The sequence below is a fragment of the Mizuhopecten yessoensis genome, unplaced genomic scaffold, assembly GCF_002113885.1.
Source record: "Mizuhopecten yessoensis strain PY_sf001 unplaced genomic scaffold, ASM211388v2 scaffold7763, whole genome shotgun sequence".
NCBI lineage: Eukaryota > Metazoa > Mollusca > Bivalvia > Pectinida > Pectinidae > Mizuhopecten > Mizuhopecten yessoensis.
This window is the reverse complement of record NW_018407210.1, coordinates 715,562-735,282: the sequence shown is the minus strand read 5'-3', so window position 1 is coordinate 735,282 and position 19,721 is coordinate 715,562. Positions and strand designations below refer to the sequence as shown.

At 36.9% G+C, this 19,721-nt stretch overlaps 1 protein-coding gene across 1 annotated transcript in view; it reads right to left on the bottom strand.

Annotated features, from left to right (window-relative positions):
- Positions 1–303: 303 nt before the first annotated feature.
- The window catches only part of LOC110454308 (CTP synthase 1-like), a 35,912-nt gene continuing 16,494 nt past the window's right edge, over positions 304–19,721 (bottom strand). Inside the window, exons 5-17 of the mRNA XM_021503753.1 lie at positions 19,049–19,168; positions 18,474–18,557; positions 16,113–16,193; positions 15,578–15,735; positions 12,359–12,491; positions 10,449–10,537; positions 9,622–9,716; positions 8,778–8,884; positions 7,983–8,079; positions 6,868–6,923; positions 6,208–6,304; positions 5,338–5,624; positions 304–1,995 (exon numbers count right to left, since the gene is read on the bottom strand). Of these exons, the coding sequence (XP_021359428.1) occupies positions 5,338–5,624; positions 6,208–6,304; positions 6,868–6,923; positions 7,983–8,079; positions 8,778–8,884; positions 9,622–9,716; positions 10,449–10,537; positions 12,359–12,491; positions 15,578–15,735; positions 16,113–16,193; positions 18,474–18,557; positions 19,049–19,168 (1,404 nt within the window). The 3' untranslated portion in view covers positions 304–1,995. The remainder of the gene's footprint in view (positions 1,996–5,337; positions 5,625–6,207; positions 6,305–6,867; positions 6,924–7,982; positions 8,080–8,777; positions 8,885–9,621; positions 9,717–10,448; positions 10,538–12,358; positions 12,492–15,577; positions 15,736–16,112; positions 16,194–18,473; positions 18,558–19,048; positions 19,169–19,721) is intronic.

The window sequence follows — 19,721 nt, the reverse complement described above, 5'->3', positions numbered from 1 at the left end:
GGGTGTGTGTGTGTGTGTGTGTTAGTGTGTGTAATGGATAGGTGTCTGAGGGTTTGTTATGGTGTGTTGTGTGTTTGATGGTGTGTGTGTGTGTGTGTGTGGGTGTGTGTGTGTGTTAACCTGTGTAATGGATGGGTGTCTGAGGGTGTGTTATGGTGTGTTGTGTGTGTGGTGGTGTGTGTGTGTGTGTGTGTGGGTGTGTGTGTGTGTGTGTGTTAGTGTGTGTAATGGATAGGTGTCTGAGCGTTTGTTTTGGTGTGTTGTGTGTGTGATGGTGTGTGTGGGTGTGTGTGTGTGTGTGTGTTAGTGTGTGTAATGGATAGGTGTCTGAGGGTTTGTTATGGTGTGTTGTGTGTGTGATGGTGTGTTGTGTGTGTGTGTAATAGATGAATAATAGATACAGCTAGATATGAGACAAATGAGTGTAGATATATATAGATAGCTGACTTGATACTAGTGTAAAAGGCAATACAATAATGCAGGGTTTTGTGTATGCATGTGTGTATATATATTGTACATATTCATGTATATACTGGTCGGAATACATCATGGACTGTATGTTTATACAATTAAATGGCTATTATCGAACATGTATACAGTGCAGTAACATGTATAAGTGTCGACAATGTAGATATATTAGTGCACGATGGTGACCAAATAATCACGTACACATTGTGATGTGTGTGTGTGTTGGTGAACAGTGATACATGTACTATGGTAGGCTTGGAAGTTTGAACTACATGTATGCTTCTTATATATACAGAATATGATGGTTGTATGATGTATACCTGACCTGTGCATGTGCAGATTATGAAGATATATCGTGCTAGCATGTATGTTTTGTAAGTGTGAGTATGAGTGTGTTGCTTTTCATAATTATATATGATTAAATGTATTATAAAAACATAAAATAAACATGATTATATGAATTATGAAAAAAAAACGTCGAAAAATAAACAATTACAAAAACAAACAAAAAAACAATATAAAATGGTATTAACAGAGTGTTAAATGCAGTTTTCATATTCAATTTTTTTTCAATTGTCCGAAGTCTGAATACAAAACATGTACTGGAATTCCAAGCTCCCACAAATTATTTGCAAATGAGAAAACAGTCATAATTATGTGTGGAAAAAAAATAATCTGGTCTTAATGCAACAGTGAAAATGCCCCTGTGAATCGCAACAGGCAATTAAATACATATTTTTGTAGTTGTGACTCAATGTTTAATTCTATTATAAATCATGCAAACACAAATAACATTACCACGAAGTGATACATAATATGCCCACCAAGTCTTAGTGAGCAATTACTTATAGGACAGGAATATCTGGTATACTTGGATAGGACAGGAACATCTGGTATACTTGGATAGGACAGGAACATCTGGTATACTTGGATAGGACAGGAACATCTGGTATACTTGGATAGGACAGGAACATCTGGTATACTTGGATAGGACAGGAACATCTGGTATACTTGGATAGGACAGGAACATCTGGTATACTTGGATAGGACAGGAACATCTGGTATACTTGGATAGGACAGGAACATCTGGTATACTTGGATAGGACAGGAACATCTGGTATACTTGGATAGGACAGGAACATCTGGTATACTTGGATAGGACAGGAACATCTGGTATACTTGGATAGGACAGGAACATCTGGTATACTTGGATAGGACAGGAACATCTGGTATACTTGGATAGGACAGGAACATCTGGTATACTTGGATAGGACAGGAACATCTGGTATACTTGGATAGGACAGGAACATCTGGTATACTTGGATAGGACAGGAACATCTGGTATACTTGGATAGGACAGGAACATCTGGTATACTTGGATAGGACAGGAACATCTGGTATACTTGGATAGGACAGGAACATCTGGTATACTTGGACGTAACTGATGTTACAGGAGAAATCTGTTAACAACTGGTAGATGAGAAGAGGCAAGCAATACAAGATCACAGAATGCAGGCACTGGTAGTACTGTAATGAATTAAAGAGACAAATCTCCATTAATTACCGTCAGATAACAGTACAAAAGATACAGTAATTAACCTTTTGTGATGTTTTACCTGAATGAATTTCCAGGAAATGATTGCACAGACTATGGAGTAGAGACTGTGTGGCTCGGGTGAAAACAATACAATACCGTCTTTGACATGTAAATAAAAATGTGTAGAAGATTGTAAATACAATCAAGTAGTAAAAAGGAATACTAATGAGATCTTACACAAATTATAAAACAAAAACTGGCACTAAAGGTGAATCAAATGCATTGGTCAGAATAAACAGAACCTTGGTCGGGAGAAGATTTAAACTAGGTACATATACATCTTCTATACAAATATTTACATTTCCACTGCACAGAGCCTAGATGTTTCTACCGGGCCCAATGTATGTTATTTCCTTATAACATACATTGGGCTATTGTGACGTCGCTACGCTTATGACGTCATAACTGTAACGTTGGAGATTGCACTGCTCCACTGTCAACTGGTGGCTGTTCTCTGTAGGGATTTACCCTGACGTTGAAACGTGTTCAGACTAATATCATGTCTTTATTTCTGCATGAACTGTAAGTTGATTAACATAAAATGTAAATATAAGTATTTGTAAGTATCAATTTTAGAGCTTATATTTGTATTCAACAATGAAAAATAAAGCCAAAACTGTAAATGGTACATTCAATGTTATACTACATATAATCACACATATAATTAAACAAGTAATGCTATGAAATGATAGTATAATAAAAGCTTGAATTACAGACTTGTAAATAGGCAGTGGAATCTCATTATTGTTCAGTGTTTTGGTACTACCCGCTACCAACTTAATACTGCTGACATTTGTCTTGGGCCTGCCTGTAATGTGGCTATCCAGTAGGTAGCAAAGAATCTCTTAAAATCAAGTATGTAATCTCAAGCAAAACTGATATAAACAAAAATGAGATACAACAAGCAAATTTGTAGAATTTAAATCCCCTGCTTTCAGGACAATGTAAAGTAGAAGTTGTATGTTGTACATACTAGAACAAAGGATCTGCATAATAAACTTTTCAAGGATAGGTATTGCATGGAAATAAATCAATCAAAATAAAGTAGCCTCATCAATAGCGCATAAATATGCAATTGTCACATTGGCAATCATACATTATTGTATCATGGCCCAAGAACTTATGATTCTTTAAAAAATGTTGTTTGAATTTTTAACAAATTTGACCCGGTGAACTTAAAAGTAGGTAAAGGTCATTGATGTGAGGAAACTTCATAGCTTCAAAGGTAACTACTGACCAAATATTATGTAAGATTCCTAAATATTTCATTCCTTTATATCTCGTGTAACCTTTGATCAATCTCTGCCAGTGCTCAAAGTTAAACTTTGACCTATACACAATGAATAAGATCAAATGGATGGCCTTCAAGGCCTGTACAGCCAAATTGAATATTGAAGCAATCATTAAAAGATAGTGTCATCAAAAGCATTATTTCAACTATTTCCCAATTTTTGGTTCAGCATCAAGGACCAAAGACTCCCCATGACCTTGAAATTAGGTCAAAATAATTTAAATGAACATAATTCAAGGTTATTCATATGAAAAAAACTTTCTAATGCTCCATCCTACCGGTAAGTACCAACTAATCAAGCATCTCTTTGGTCCATCCTACCGGTAAGTACCAACTAATCAAGTATCTCTTTGGTCCATCCTACCGGTAAGTACCAACTAATCAAGCATCTCTTTGGTACAAACTGATTAGGTATCATGACTCGGAGGCTTTTGGTTTTAAACAAGAAGTCATTTAAACAAAACAATTAACGAATAGTGAACAACAGACTACATACAACCCACACTGCCCCATACCAAAAACTCACAGGCACTTTAGGTTCAGTGAGTTAAACATTTTTTTTTTTAATACAGTCAAACTTCCATTCTTCAAATTCCCCAATGCCAAGATTCCATGTATGAATCAAACATTTATGCGCCAAATTTCTGGCTATTTCAACTACAATCAAGGTCTAATCATCAGGAAAACATTGTATAACTAACAAGCAAATTCGTAGAATTTATATCCCCCGCTTTCAGGACATATTGTAGGTAAACATTATTGAGGTTAGGTTTAAACATGTGAGTATTGTGCTGTTGAGACATAATGTATAGCTTGAAATTTGAAGAAAAAAAACCTTATCTAATATTTGCTAGAGTTGTCAAACTTGGCCGAGCCCTCAATGTGCTGAACCCTGTTACTAAGTTTGAAGACAATCAGATAATATTTGCAAAAGTTAATGAACAGAAACAGCAGATAATGACGTTTTTTTGGTTATTCAAGGGGCCATAACTCTCCAAATAAAGTCTGCTGAAAGTGGTCATCATACTTGGCCGAGCCCTTAAGGCATTTAACCCTGTGACCAAGTTTGAAGAAAATCTTATGCAGTATATATATACAGGATCTCAAAGATGTTCAAAGTTCAACATTGATGAGCTGCAATTTTGATGAAATTTTTCCTGATGGCCACCAAAGTTTGAAACACCAAATTTTGCCTTTATTAATTAAATGTACAGTACATATTTAGAATAGGCATACATGTACAATTTGTAACCTTTAGCTGGAAAACAACACACCAAAACATAACATTTGATGACACAACACATGTAACAGTATGTGTTTGAAACAGTACCCTCTTTCTCTGGTTGAATATAATAACTCAAAACTTTTGAGGCAAACCCGTATGTGAAATTGAAAAATTAACTCAAGAAAAAAGAAAATACAAAGCAATATAATAAACACTCTTTACAGAAAATTGTTGGTAAAGGTTGTCTTCACTGCTTCTCACAAGATTCTGCAACCAGCTCAACCAAGACCACTGTTGAGTTGCTAATCTTCCATGTGTATTAAAAGTCGCAAATTTGTATTACAAACCATGTTTTAGTTTACGCTGATTAATAATATACTTGTTCTGACAAATCTCTTTTTGTTACTTATATATTTCTCTTACCTAGATATTTATCAATTTCATACAGAATGATTGAGAACATCAACAATTTGACAACGACCTCAAACTGTTTTTTATTTCTTCTTCTCAAAAATACAAACCATTTACATGTACTTAAATGTGTGACTTTTTATGCATTTATAAATATGCAAAATAATTCCCATATGAAAAATGAGCAACTGTACAGTACCAAGATCATGAATTAAAATCATAGGAACGTGTCTGAACAATTACCAATTTGAGGACTGAGAATTCTTTGAACAATAATGTCAATCACAGCAGGTTTGCTGTGGTATGACACAAGATCACATCCTCCAAACTTTTTTAAAGTCCTACCTAATTTGCACCTTCAGCCTGTGCTTTGGGGGAACTTTCCAAGGAAGATTTACTGCTTGAAGAGGAAGAGCTCACTTGAAGGTTTTGCACAATGGAGGCAATCTCCTCATCCTCAGAGTTGTTTCCCTCACTGTACGACAGATGGGGTGACAGTCTGTAGCCTCGTGCTGCGTAACTCGACAGCTTGCCACAGGACGCTAACAGAAGACCTAGGTATGGAGGGGATGGCTTCATGGGTCTGGATATGTACTCAGGATGGTACTGCACAGCGACAAAGTACCGGTGATCTTCAAGAAGTGAAACCGGTGATTACCTTAGTTAGTTAGTTACTTGTTGAGTAAATACAAAACCTAAATACTTTCAGTTGGATAGCACATGCTTCTGATCAGTTTTTTTCTAAATAACTTGCCATCATATTACATTGCACAATAATGCCATGACACAATGCCCCTTGTATCATTTGTGACCTCCACTTACCACCCACATTTTCCAAGCACCTGCTATTTCTTAATCTATTCCACTATGTCTCCCTCACTACACTGTTACTTCGGTTAATAATGCCAAAGTTCAGCTGAACAAATATATATATATATATATAAAGTGGTATTTAAACAAGATAAAATACAAACTGCTCATCAAAATATTTCTTAATGGATTGCTTTAGTATCTTCCAAAATATTTACTGATTTGGAAGTAGACTTGTGTTAGCTATTTACTGCAGACTCCATAACAAGTACTACTGTTTCTTGTCTTCCAGAGATTTGAAGTCTCCTCATTATACAATGTTCCATATATTTTATTACTTTGTCAGCATAGAATATTAATAAAACCTGAACAAAAGAAAAAGGGAGATTATGCAGAAATACCTACTTTCAAGTTCTAATATCTCCATTCTCTGTCCATCTTCACTCCGTCCTACGAACTTCATTCCTCGATCCTCAAAATCCTTAATGTATTTTGGATTTACCTGTCGAAAAAACCCATCTCAATTATATCAATAACTGAGACACACTTTTTCCAAAATGGTACAAAATTAACTTACCTGGTAAACTGGCTTCACAAACATCTTCAAAAAGAACAAGCCATTCGAACTGATATGTCTCACCTATACCCCCATCAATACACATATCAGAGAAACTAACTTAAACGCAAAAACTTCACGTTGATGGAGATGCTGACAAAGTCAATGGACCATAAAAAGTATACTGCATCCAGCATTTGATGCATGGGTTGAGATGTACTACCTCAGATGCATGTATGGTGCAAGTTTGGTTGATCTAGTTCTTATACTTTCAGAGAAACTAACTTAAACGCAAAAACTTCATGTTGATGGAGATACTGACAAAGTCAATTGACCATGAAGTATGCCGCATCCAGCATTTGATGCAGTTTGAGATGTGCTACCTAAGATGCATCTTTGGTCAAGGCTTGGTTGGTGTAGCACTTATACTTAATGTTGACGAGACAAAAAACCTGAAAATGCCACAAAACAAAAGGTAGACAACAGATGGATACGTTAGTTAAAATTACCTCATACCGATGACGGTGTCTTTCCTCCACAAATTGTACATTCCCATATAGTCTCTCTGGAAAAAAAAGAAATCCAAGTCTAACAGTAGTACCGCATGAGCAGAACAATGATATCTGCCACATGACGTGTAACATGCACTTTGTATCATTGTGTAACAGAATGCCTAGAATCCTTTGGATGCTTCCTTGATATATAAATATTAAATTAAAAACAAAATACTTTATCTGTCACACTTTGAAAGCCCTACATTTCAGATACCTTATATCTTAAATGGAACCTGTTTGAAATTTAACATATGGAACCCCTGTAACACTAAATGACAAGGTATTTTTTTGTATTCAGTTTTATAGCCCTCTGTACAAGTTACCCACTGGTAAAATATCATGACCCTAGGCCATATCAAACATACAAAGAAGTCATGTAGATATTTTAAACATATCTGACCCCTGTGACCATAAATGAAGGTCTAGGCTATCAATTTGACAAAGTTTAATAGCCCTCCATTTTAACAATAAGTTCCCTACAGGTAAAATATGACCCCTGGCTCCTGTAATTTGAGAAATCATTTAAAATATCTGACTCCAGTGAATTTGTGAATCAAGGTCTCTTATTTGAAGTAATTTGATCATCTTCCTTTTCAGCTACCTGCTAGTCAAAATTCATGAACCTAGACCTTCTAGAAATTGAGAAGTCCTTGGAAGATTTTAACATTTTTGACCCCTGTAACCTTGAACGAAGTTCAAAGTCTCTGATTTGAATTCCTTTGAAGGCCTTCAGTCCCCACAACCTACTAATGAATTATCATAGCCAACAGCCTTTTAGAACATCAAAGGAAATTATTTTTAAATCATGCTATTTTAAGACCTTAACATATTTTTCCCTGTGTCCTTGATTTAAGGCCCAGGTTATCTATGTTAGCACTCCCAGCTACCTACTAGTTAAATATTGTGACCCTAAACCTTCTGGAACTTAAGAAGTCATTTAAATTTGCCATATAAATAATTCCATTATATTCCATTTTTTCCCGCTACACAGTAAACAGGTCATAGAACATTAATTGTCACAATAAACTTAACTGAAGTTGAATGGTACTTGACATTCTGATCTAACTTACTTATGATCGAGTTTTCTGTCTTGAAGAGTGTTTTACGCTTGCCCAGCCTCATTGTGGCTCCCATCTGTCCGGTATTGTGCTCAGGCATGTCAATCACCTGGGAAAATATTAACACTGGTATAAATGTATATATATATATTAAATTTTATCTTCCAATACACCAACTCATCATTTTGATTTTAAGATAAATTTAGCAGCCCTACACATGTTTCATATTTGACAAACTTACACCACTTTCAGTATATACAAGCCATTCGGATTGATATGTCTCGCCTATTCCCCGCTTTGACCATCAATGTACATATCAGAGAAACTAAGTTAAAAGCAAAAACTGAATGTTGATGGAGATGCTGACAAAGTCAATGGACCATGAAAGGTAGGCCGCATCCAGTATTTGATGCATGGTCTGAGATGTACTACCTAAGATGCATCCTTGGTCCAAGTTTGGTTGGTGTAGCACTTATAATTTACGAGAAACTAACTTAAACACAAAAACTTAACGTTGACGCCGCCATCGCCGCTGTCGACGGAAAAGCAACACCTATGTCTCGCTTCCACTTCGTGGCGGCGAGACAAAAACTGTAATTATGTGCATACTCATAGGTATTTCATGTCTAGTTCTTTCCAGAAGTTTTTTTTTCTGAAATGCCCTAGAGGTAACAATGAATCAGGGTGGGACAGACAAACATGGGTAACTCTTCTATAAAGTTATATGTACCTCCATAAAATCACAGGAGCATAAAACTACACAAATTATGTGGTATTATTTTACAGCCTATTTAACCGAGATCTTACCACAGGGTGCTTGGTCTGAGGGTCAAGCTCAGTAGAGTGGGCATCAGTCCATCCCAGCTCACTGCGGGCAAACTCTATGGCTGCACACTGCAAGCCTAGACACACACCTTGAGAAAACAATTACAGGAAGTTCACAATACTAACTGCCCTCATAAATATCATCTTTTTCTGGAAAATCCATAATAATATTTATATTTGCTTCTATGTTTGTATTTAAAAGGAAAATATTTTGTCACAATATATTAAATTATCACATTATGTACTGTGCTATCCAGTGAATGTTAACCCATGTAATATGACCTATCGGTCCTGTGATTAGTTGTAAGTTTCAATTGTTTCAATTGTGACGTCATGCCTAGGACAAGTACATGACCTCACAGACTTTCACACTGGAGTCAAAATCACGGCGGCTTTTTACATTTCAAGGTTGCATGAAAATTGTCGTTTTACATGAATAAATGCCAAAATCCTGATTATGTGATAAAAAGGATCTAACACTCGTTTTCATTTCATATGAAATTTATGAAACTCGTCACAAATTTTCATTTAAGCTGGCCAGAGGCTCGCTAAATTGAAAAATTCTTAAGACCCGTTTCATAAAATCTCATGAAATGGAAACTCATGTAAGATCCTATATTTAATACGTGTTGCAACCCCCCCACTTATATTGGATGTGGGCTTTCTTAGGATACAAAGTCCTGGGGTAGGGTATGTGTTTAAAGAAAATAGCCCTGATCCAAATATTACAGTAATCATTCATTTTAGGTTGACGAAATGAGAAAGGAGGTGGCTAGTTGCTGTCAATAATATATTTCAAATGCATACAAGTATCAATTCTATTTACCTAGGAAAGGAACGTTTTTAGTTCTTGCCCAGTTTGTGGCTAGTATCTTTCCCTCTGTACCTCGTACACCAAATCCACCCGGAACTAGAATTCCACTAAAAATAGAAAGGATGGTTAATAAATCAGTGTATATATGAATGTACACTTTTAGCCACTTAACATCATTTAAGCCAACTTTTAAGTGCTAATTATGGTTAATACAGTACCTCTTATTGATACATGCATAACAAAACTAAATTCTCACAATTCATATATATACAAATACATTGTACTAGTTCTCTACTGTTTAGTCACAATTCATATATAAACAAATACATTGTACTAGTTCTCTACTGTTTAGTCACAAGTCATATATAAACAAATACATTGTACTAGTTCTCTACTGTTTAGTCACAATTCATATATAAACAAATACATTGTACTAGTTCTCTACTGTTTAGTCACAAGTCATATATAAACAAATACATTGTACTAGTTCTCTACTGTTTAGTCACAAGTCATATATAAACAAATACATTGTATTAGTTCTCTACTGTTTAGTCATGATACGTATATTCATTTTCTGTTTTATTTTTATATTCTGCTACTCATAAATTATCTGAAAAAGCAGAACTTTAACAATATCCTTGGCACTCTTCTGCTTCAGAAACCATTCTCCTTGGATGAACAGACACACAATAAGAACATGTTTGTATATCCCCCACCAATTTCATTAAGCAGAGGATATAAATGATCCGATTTGAAATATTAAATCAAAAGTTTGCACAAGAAAACAACCTCCTTGTGAGACAAAGTTTTATATAGCTAGTACTTGATTGTGTTCATACTCAGAGCTAACTAGTTGGTGCCAGGCCTCATGGTATTTAGATGGGCTTTCCTTCAGCATGTCTGCCTCCAGGTGGGTAGCCTCTATGTACTGTAAAACATCATAACATCCCACTTAAACTAATAAAAAAAGTATGGAACATGAAAGTTGGGGAATGTTCCAGCTTTACATGATGATATCTTTAAAATGTATTTTTTTTTTTATTAACTTTATCAGTTGCACTTTGAAAAGCCACAAAGCCAGCCAATTTTTATGAATAAATCAAATTTTATTAAAAACAAATTTATAATCTGAACAAGGAATGACAGACAATAGTAATACCTTAGCGATTGGAAGTGATCAGAGATTTTACAAAGATTGAAATTTGAACTCACACATGTATTTAAGTCTCATGACAAAAAGATGAGAAATGAAATCTGTAAAGTGATGACTGCAAAAATTACTTTTCTAGTAACAGTGACTTTTTTTACCTAAAAATAGTGGAAACACAATGTAATATAAGAGGTCATCTCTTTTTAACATATGTGGGATGTTTTATGAAAATCAGATATGAAATGACATTTGTAGAGCGATTATTCCCAGAAGACACAAATGTACAAAAAAACTTGTTAGTGAACACAGACATGAAGTATTTACGACATGAAGAGTACCACATCTTGGAGGACCCCTTCCTACTCCCTGTAGGTGGCCCATTACAGAACCCTTTCCTACTCCCTGTAGGTGGCCCATTACAGGACCCCTTCCTACTCCCTGTAGGTGGCCCATTACAGAAATACCCTTCCTACTCCCTGTACGTGGCCCATTACAGGACCCCTTCCTACTCCCTGTAGGTGGCCCATTACAGAAATACCCTTCCTACTCCCTGTAGGTGGCCCATTACAGGACCCCTTCCTACTCCCTGTAGGTGGCCCATTACAGAAATACCCTTCCTACTCCCTGTACGTGGCCCATTACAGAAATACCCTTCCTACTCCCTGTACGTGGCCCATTACAGGACCCCTTCCTACTCCCTGTACGTGGCCCATTACAGAAATACCCTTCCTACTCCCTGTACGTGGCCCATTACAGGACCCCTTCCTACTCCCTGTACGTGGCCCATTACAGAAATACCCTTCCTACTCCCTGTACGTGGCCCATTACAGGACCCCTTCCTACTCCCTGTACGTGGCCCATTACAGAAATACCCTTCCTACTCCCTGTACGTGGCCCATTACAGGACCCCTTCCTACTCCCTGTAGGTGGCCCATTACAGAAATACCCTTCCTACTCCCTGTACGTGGCCCATTACAGAAATACCCTTCCTACTCCCTGTACGTGGCCCATTACAGGACCCCTTCCTACTCCCTGTACGTGGCCCATTACAGAAATACCCTTCCTACTCCCTGTACGTGGCCCATTACAGAAATACCCTTCCTACTCCCTGTACGTGGCCCATTACAGGACCCCTTCCTACTCCCTGTACGTGGCCCATTACAGAAATACCCTTCCTACTCCCTGTACGTGGCCCATTACAGAAATACCCTTCCTACTCCCTGTACGTGGCCCATTACAGGACCCCTTCCTACTCCCTGTAGGTGGCCCATTACAGAAATACCCTTCCTACTCCCTGTACGTGGCCCATTACAGAAATACCCTTCCTACTCCCTGTACGTGGCCCATTACAGGACCCCTTCCTACTCCCTGTAGGTGGCCCATTACAGAAATACCCTTTCTACTCCCTGTACGTGGCCCTTGTTACGACTTTCCATGTTAAGGGTGTGACTGACCAAGGACTGAGTAGTGTTAGGTCTGTATACTCACCCTGAGGTTAAGTCTGTGGCTCACAGAGAGAGAGGAATGCCTTTGTTACGACTTTCCATGTTAAGGGTGTGACTGACCAAGGACTGAGTTGTGTTAGGTCTGTATACTCACCCTGAGGTTAAGTCTGTGGCTGACAGAGAGAGAGGAATGTTTAAGGGCCTTTATCACTGAGGCATAGGCATCTTCTAGTCGTGTGTACTTGCCAACAAGGGCGATGGTTACCTCCTTCAGCATACGGTCATACCTGTTAACACAGTACCAGGCTTCAGTAATGGATGTGTCTGAAGAGAAACCTTACAATAAACACAACTAATTGGAAATCTAAGAGAACCTTCATAAACTTTTTTGTTGAAGAAGCAAGAGGCACAATAGGCATGTATTGTCACATATTAATCAATGCTTTCACAAATTACATCTCTGACTTTCAAAGTGTCAAGGTCAAATTTATTAAAACAAATGTCATGACTCTGTGCCATATGGGTCTTTGGTGTAAGATTTTATGGTGTAAATGTCATTACTCTGTGCCATATGGGTATTTGGTGTAAGATTTTTTAGTATAAATGTCATTGCTCTGCCATATGGATGTTTGGTGTAAGATTTTATAGTGTAAATGTCATGACTGTGCCATATGGGTATTTGGTATAAGATTTTATGGTGTAAATGTCATTACTCTGTGCCATATGGGTATTTGGTGTAAGATTTTATGGTGTAAATGTCATTACTCTGTGCCATATGGGTATTTAGTGTAAGATTTTATGGTGTAAATGTCATGACTCTGTGCCATATGGGTCTTTGGTGTAAGATTTTATAGTGTAAATGTCATTACTCTGTGCCATATGGGTATTTGGTATAAGATTTTATAGTGTAAATGTCATGACTCTGTGCCATATGGGTATTTGGTGTAAGATTTCATTGTATAAATGTCATTACTCTGCCATATGGGTCTTTGGTATAAGATTTTATAGTATAAATGTCATTGCTCTGTGCCATATGGGTATTTGGTGTAAGATTTTATAGTATAAATGTCATTACTCTGCCATATGGGTATTTGGTGCAAGATTTTATAGTATAAATGTCATTTCTCTGTGCCATATGGGTGTTTGGTGTAAGATTTTATAGTGTAAATGTCATGACTCTGTGCCATATGGGTATTTGGTGTAAGATTTTATGGTGTAAATGTCATTACTCTGTGCCATATGGGTATTTGGTGTAAGATTTTATGGTGTAAATGTCATGACTCTGTGCCATATGGGTATTTGGTGTAAGATTTTATGGTGTAAATGTCATGACTCTGTGCCATATGGGTATTTGGTGTAAGATTTTATGGTGTAAATGTCATGACTCTGTGCCATATGGGTATTTGGTGTAAGATTTTATGGTGTAAATGTCATGACTCTGTGCCATATGGGTATTTGGTGTAAGATTTTATGGTGTAAATGTCATGACTCTGTGCCATATGGGTATTTGGTGTAAGATTTTATAGTGTAAATGTCATGACTCTGTGCCATATGGGTATTTGGTGCAAGATTTTATAGTGTAAATGTCATTACTCTGTGCCATATGGGTCTTTTGTGTAAGATTTTATAGTATAAATGTCATTACTCTGCCATATGGGTATTTGGTATAAGATTTTATAGTATAAATGTCATTACTCTGCCATATGGGTCTTTGGTATAAGATTTTATAGTATAAATGTCATGACTCAGTGCCATATGGGTCTTTGGTGTAAGAATTTATAGTATAAATGTCATTACTCTGTGCCATATGGGTCTTTGGTATAAGATTTTATAGTGTAAATGTCATGACTCTGTGCCATATGGGTATTTGGTGTAAGATTTTATTGTATATAATTATGTCATTACTCTGCCATATGGGTATTTGGTGTAAGATTTCATAGTATAAATGTCATGACTCTGTGCTATTTGGGTATTTGGTGTAAGATTTTACATGCTGTGCTCATGTGACATTTAATGTTGGTAAGGATAATCTAATTCTAGGCTTTGATATTGAAAATAATCATGGCCAAATATCATGACCTTATGCCTTTTGGTTATTTAGATTTTAACACATTTGATCCATGTGCCCTTGAAAGCGTGTTAAGATCATTTATTCAAACAACACAAATATCCATTCTCCCTGGCATGTTGCTTGACAAATATGACCATTGGCCTTCTGGTTATTAAGAGTTGTTTGAAGATTTTAGCATATCTGACACCAGCGGTGTATAAAAGATTTTTACATATCCAACACCAGCGCGGTGTATAAAAGATTTTAACATATCCAACACCAGCGCGGTGTATAAAAGATTTTAACATATCCGACACCAGCGCGGTGTATAAAAGATTTTAACATATCCGACACTCCCTCATTCTCACTCCCACATTCTCACTCCCACATTCTCACTCCCTCAAGAACTAAATAATTAAAAAAAATAATAATTGAGAAACAGATCCAAGAATTAACTTCTGCAAAAAAAAACTGATCTTTTTATGACCATGATTCATTAGGCATTAAAGTTGGCACTCTTCATTTTAATCAATTTTATCAAAATGATTTATACTTCCTTTTAATACTTTATGTCACAAAATGCACAGGACTAATAAGGATAAAATCTCTTTATTCCTACAGTAGAAGAAGGATTTTAAAGGTTTTACCTCTATTTTCCCTATTGGGCCACACCTCTCTGCCCCCAGGGGGGCCACACCCAACATGTATATAAAATTGAGTCCTCTTGGCCTAACGATGCTCCAGACCAAGTTTAGTCCAAATCTACTGAGCCATTCAGGACAAGTAGCATTTTAAAGGACAAGTTGACGGCCGGACGCTGCACCATGGCATAAGCTCACTTGCCCCTTCGTCCAGGTGAGCTAAGAAAATCCTTTAATCCCTATAGTATAAGAAGGATATTAAAGGTTTGACCTCTATTTCCCCTAGTGGGTCCTGCCCTTTTGCCCCCTCTGGTCCCATGGGGGCCACACCCACCGTTTATACAAAATTGAGTCACCTTGGCCTAAGGATGTACCAGACCAAATTTAGTCAAAATCTACTTGGCTGTTCAGGACTAGTAGCATTTTATAGGAAAAGTTGACAGACAGACGGACAATGCGGTATGGCATAAACTCACCATGGTCCTTTGGACCAGGTGAACTAATAAAACCAGAAACATAAAACATTGAATCTATATTAAGAAACCTTAATGTGATATCATCACGATGTTATGGGCATGGACATGTATTGATGGTGCTATTGACTCATTTATATTGGTCCTGCTCTACATTGAGGGTTTTCAGCACTTCACATGTAGTGAATAATATACAGGTAAAATCATACCTGTCGGCCAGATCTCTCCACTTGAACATGATGTTACCAGCATGTGGGGAGGACAGCTTTGCCATCTTAAGTCTATCAATCAGATACAAGGAGACACCCTGCTCTTGTAACAGTAAGGGAACCCGATAAATGGATGATACATCATGTATAGAAAGCACCTGAAATGTATGATAACATATAAATTAAAACTTAACTAATTTATGTTCCTACTTATATTTCAATAAATATACAGTAGAATATAAATAGGATGTAAAACACAAACAAACCAAACCAAATTGAAGGATACAAATCTGCTCCGAAAATGTGACAACCTTATATTGTCTACACTGCTGGAATAACTTTCTTGCCCCTCATTTATATACATACCATCATAAGGAACTTTACAAATTTTATTTTGAAAATATGCTTTCTTTTGATCTTGAGTGGACACTTTACTAGTAGAAGTGAAAACAACTTATGTTCGAAAATCCAAAAAATGCAAAAAGAAATGCTCCACTGCTCTGACCAATCCACAAACACATTTTGGCTGTCATACCTGTCCAGGTTCTACATGGCAAAACAACGAAATCTTTGCCTTGACAGAGTCATCAACTGGATTCTGACACCGGCACACGATCTATAGAAACAGAAAGAAATCATACAAATTTAGCACATCTCAAGAAAAGCAACATAATCTATTATTCATAAATCAATATCATTACCTATCGATGATTACATGTGAAATCATGATTATAAACAGAGAATACATTTATAATTTAAATTTCCAAATTTTGGAAAACAAGAGGCCCAATGGGCCTGCATCGCTCACCTGTTATTAATCTAACACTTGTAATCTTAAGATTTCATAAGAACCTATTAAAAGATTTAAACATATGACGCCTCTTACCTTGATTGTCGAACAAGGACATTAGGTTGAAAGTGGATCAAGGTCATTCATTTGAACTAACATGGTAGTCCTTCATCCCAGCATGCTACAGGCCAAATTTCAGTACCCTGGCCCTTTTGCTTATTGAAAAGAAGTCGCTTGAAGATTTTACGACCTTTGACCCCTGTGACCTTGAAAGTTGGTCAAGGTCATTCAGTTGAACAAACTTGATAGTCCTTCATCCCAGCATGCTACAGGCCCAATATCAGTACCCTGGGCCATTTGGTTATTGAGAAGAAGTTGTTTGAAGATTTTAAAGACATCTGACACCAGTGTCCTTGAATATAGATGAAGGTCATTTATTTGAACAAACTTTGTAGCCCTTCATCTCAGCATGCTACTGGCCAAATATCATCACCCTGAGCATTTTAGTTATTCAGAAGAAGTTGTTTAAAGGTTTTTTAATACAATTGACCCCTGTGCCCTTGAATATAATTGAAGGTCATTCATTTGAACAAACTTGGTAGCCCTTCATCTCAGCTAGCTACTGGCCAAATATCATCACCCTGGGCATTTTGGTTATTCAGTAGAAGTTGTTTAAATTGTTAAACATATTTGACCCCTGTGACCTTGAATATGGGAGAAGGTCATTTAATTGAACAAACTTTGTAGCACTTCATCCCAGCATGCTACTGGCTAAGTATCATCACCCTGAGCATTTTAGTTATTCAGAAGAAGTTGTTTAAAGGTTTTTTAATACAATTGACCCCTGTGCCCTTGAATATAATTGAAGGTCATTCATTTGAACAAACTTGGTAGCCCTTCATCTCAGCTAGCTACTGGCCAAATATCATCACCCTGGGCATTTTGGTTATTCAGAAGAAGTTGTTTAAAGTTTTAAACATATTTGACCCCTGTGACCTTGAATATGGGAGAAGGTCATTTAATTGAACAAACTTTGTAGCACTTCATCCCAGCATGCTACTGGCTAAGTATCATCACCCTGAGCATTTTAGTTATTCAGAAGAAGTTGTTTAAAGGTTTTTTAATACAATTGACCCCTGTGCCCTTGAATATAATTGAAGGTCATTCATTTGAACAAACTTGGTAGCCCTTCATCTCAGCTAGCTACTGGCCAAATATCATCACCCTGGGCATTTTGGTTATTCAGTAGAAGTTGTTTAAATTGTTAAACATATTTGACCCCTGTGACCTTGAATATGGGTGAAGGTCATTTAATTGAACAAACTTTGTAGCACTTCATCCCAGCATGCTACTGGCTAAATATCATCACCCTGAGCATTTTAGTTATTCAGAAGAAGTTGTTTAAAGGTTTTTTAATACAATTGACCCCTGTGACCTTGAATATAATTGAAGGTCATTCATTTGAACAAACTTGGTAGCCCTCCACCCAAGCATGCTACTGGCCAAATATCATCTCCCTGGGCATTTTGGTTATTGAGAAGAAGATGTTTAAAGTTTTTGACATATTTGACCCCTGTGACCTTGAAAATAGGTGAAGGTCTTTAATTTTAACAAACTTTGTAGCCCTTCATCCAAGTTTGCTTCTGGCCAAATATTGACACCCTAGGCCTTTCGGTTATTAAGAAGAAGTCGTTTAAAGTAAAATATTGACGCCGGACGGACGACGGACGCCGCGCCACGGCATAAGCTCACTTGGCACTTCGTGCCAGGTGAGCTAAAAATGATGCTACATAGCGTTTCCTCTATGGAATTGTAGCCCAGCATTTGAAAAGGAACAAAAAAATGCAAAATACATTTTGTTAAAACATAACAAAGTCCATCATCTTTATCTATTTTACAGGCACCTTTTGTTTCAAAAGCAATTTAGATTTATAACTAATATTTTAATTTAGATATTAAATTTCCCGGGTTTACCTTTACCAAGTACACAACTGTGTGTGTTATGACATTTCCCGGGTTTACCTTTACCAAGTACACAACTGTGTTATGACATTTTCTGGGTTTACCTTTACCAAGTACATCAACTCTTCTAAGGTGAAACCTTACCAGATCTGGACTGAGCCCCAGACCACGAAGCTCCCTCACGCTGGACTGTGTTGGCTTGGACTTCTGTTCACCTGTAGCTTGTGGCTGTGCAAGAAACACAAGTATCATTAACTTATCTTTCTAATAACCAAGGTACAATCTTACCCAAATTTCCTATGTTTTAATTTACAGACTAACACTATTAACATAATCTCATAATTCATTGACAAACAGAAATGTTGGAAGTAATTTATTGCAAACCATTGCATATTATATAATTCTACGTTATCAAGTTCCTTGATAAGAATACTCTACTTGGATTGTTATGGGAGACAACACCGTATACCTGTCATTATTACGGCAGTGTAATTTTCACTTTATGAGGATGTCAGGTAATACAATATAAATATCCATCAATCTTTGAATCACACAAACAACAAAGACAAAGAGCGAACTGGTATTTTCTATGTAACATAATAATATGTACCTTAAATGGGAGTAGTATTGAGCACTTTCTTCTACAGCATTACTTTGTGTCAATCATTGTGTTACATACTGTCTGAACCAATAGTCTTCAGTTTTAAAATAATTCTTACCTGTGGAACAAGACTGACGTGGACTAGGCAATAATCTTCTCTCTTCACACGAAACTGAAAGAACTGTCGGAAGGCTTCTATAAAGGGCATGCCTTCTATATCACCAATAGTGCCACCTAGCTGTTAACAGAAACAATAAAGGGCTATAACTCTCAGACTTAAAAAACATTGAACAGAAATGCACTACCGTGTAAGCGTGCCACTCCCAACCTGTATAATAAACAGAAAAGGGAGTAATGTCTACTATAACGCGTATGTGTTTCACCAACTCCAACCAATGCATTGAACAGCATTAATACGGATGCCGCATCATAACCATGACATGCCCTTGGGGCAGGTGAGCTAAAAATGTATAGCATAGCACGTCTGCCACTGTTGAGCTAAAAATGTATAGCATAGCACGTCTGCCACAGGTGAGCTAACAAGAGGCCCATGGGCCTTAACAGTCACCTGATATATTCATACAGAGAGTTGATTTTGTTTTTAACATGAACAGAAATATTATTCAAAGTGACAAAAAACAATAAAACCACCTTACTCAATATCTAGCATACAGATTTCAGACTAAAAAGAGATTTGAAACTAGCACCTCTGATTCTTAACAAGGAAAATGAAGAAATTTTAGCACACTGACTCCTTTGAGCCCCACCCTACAGCCCTTGGGGGTAGGGCT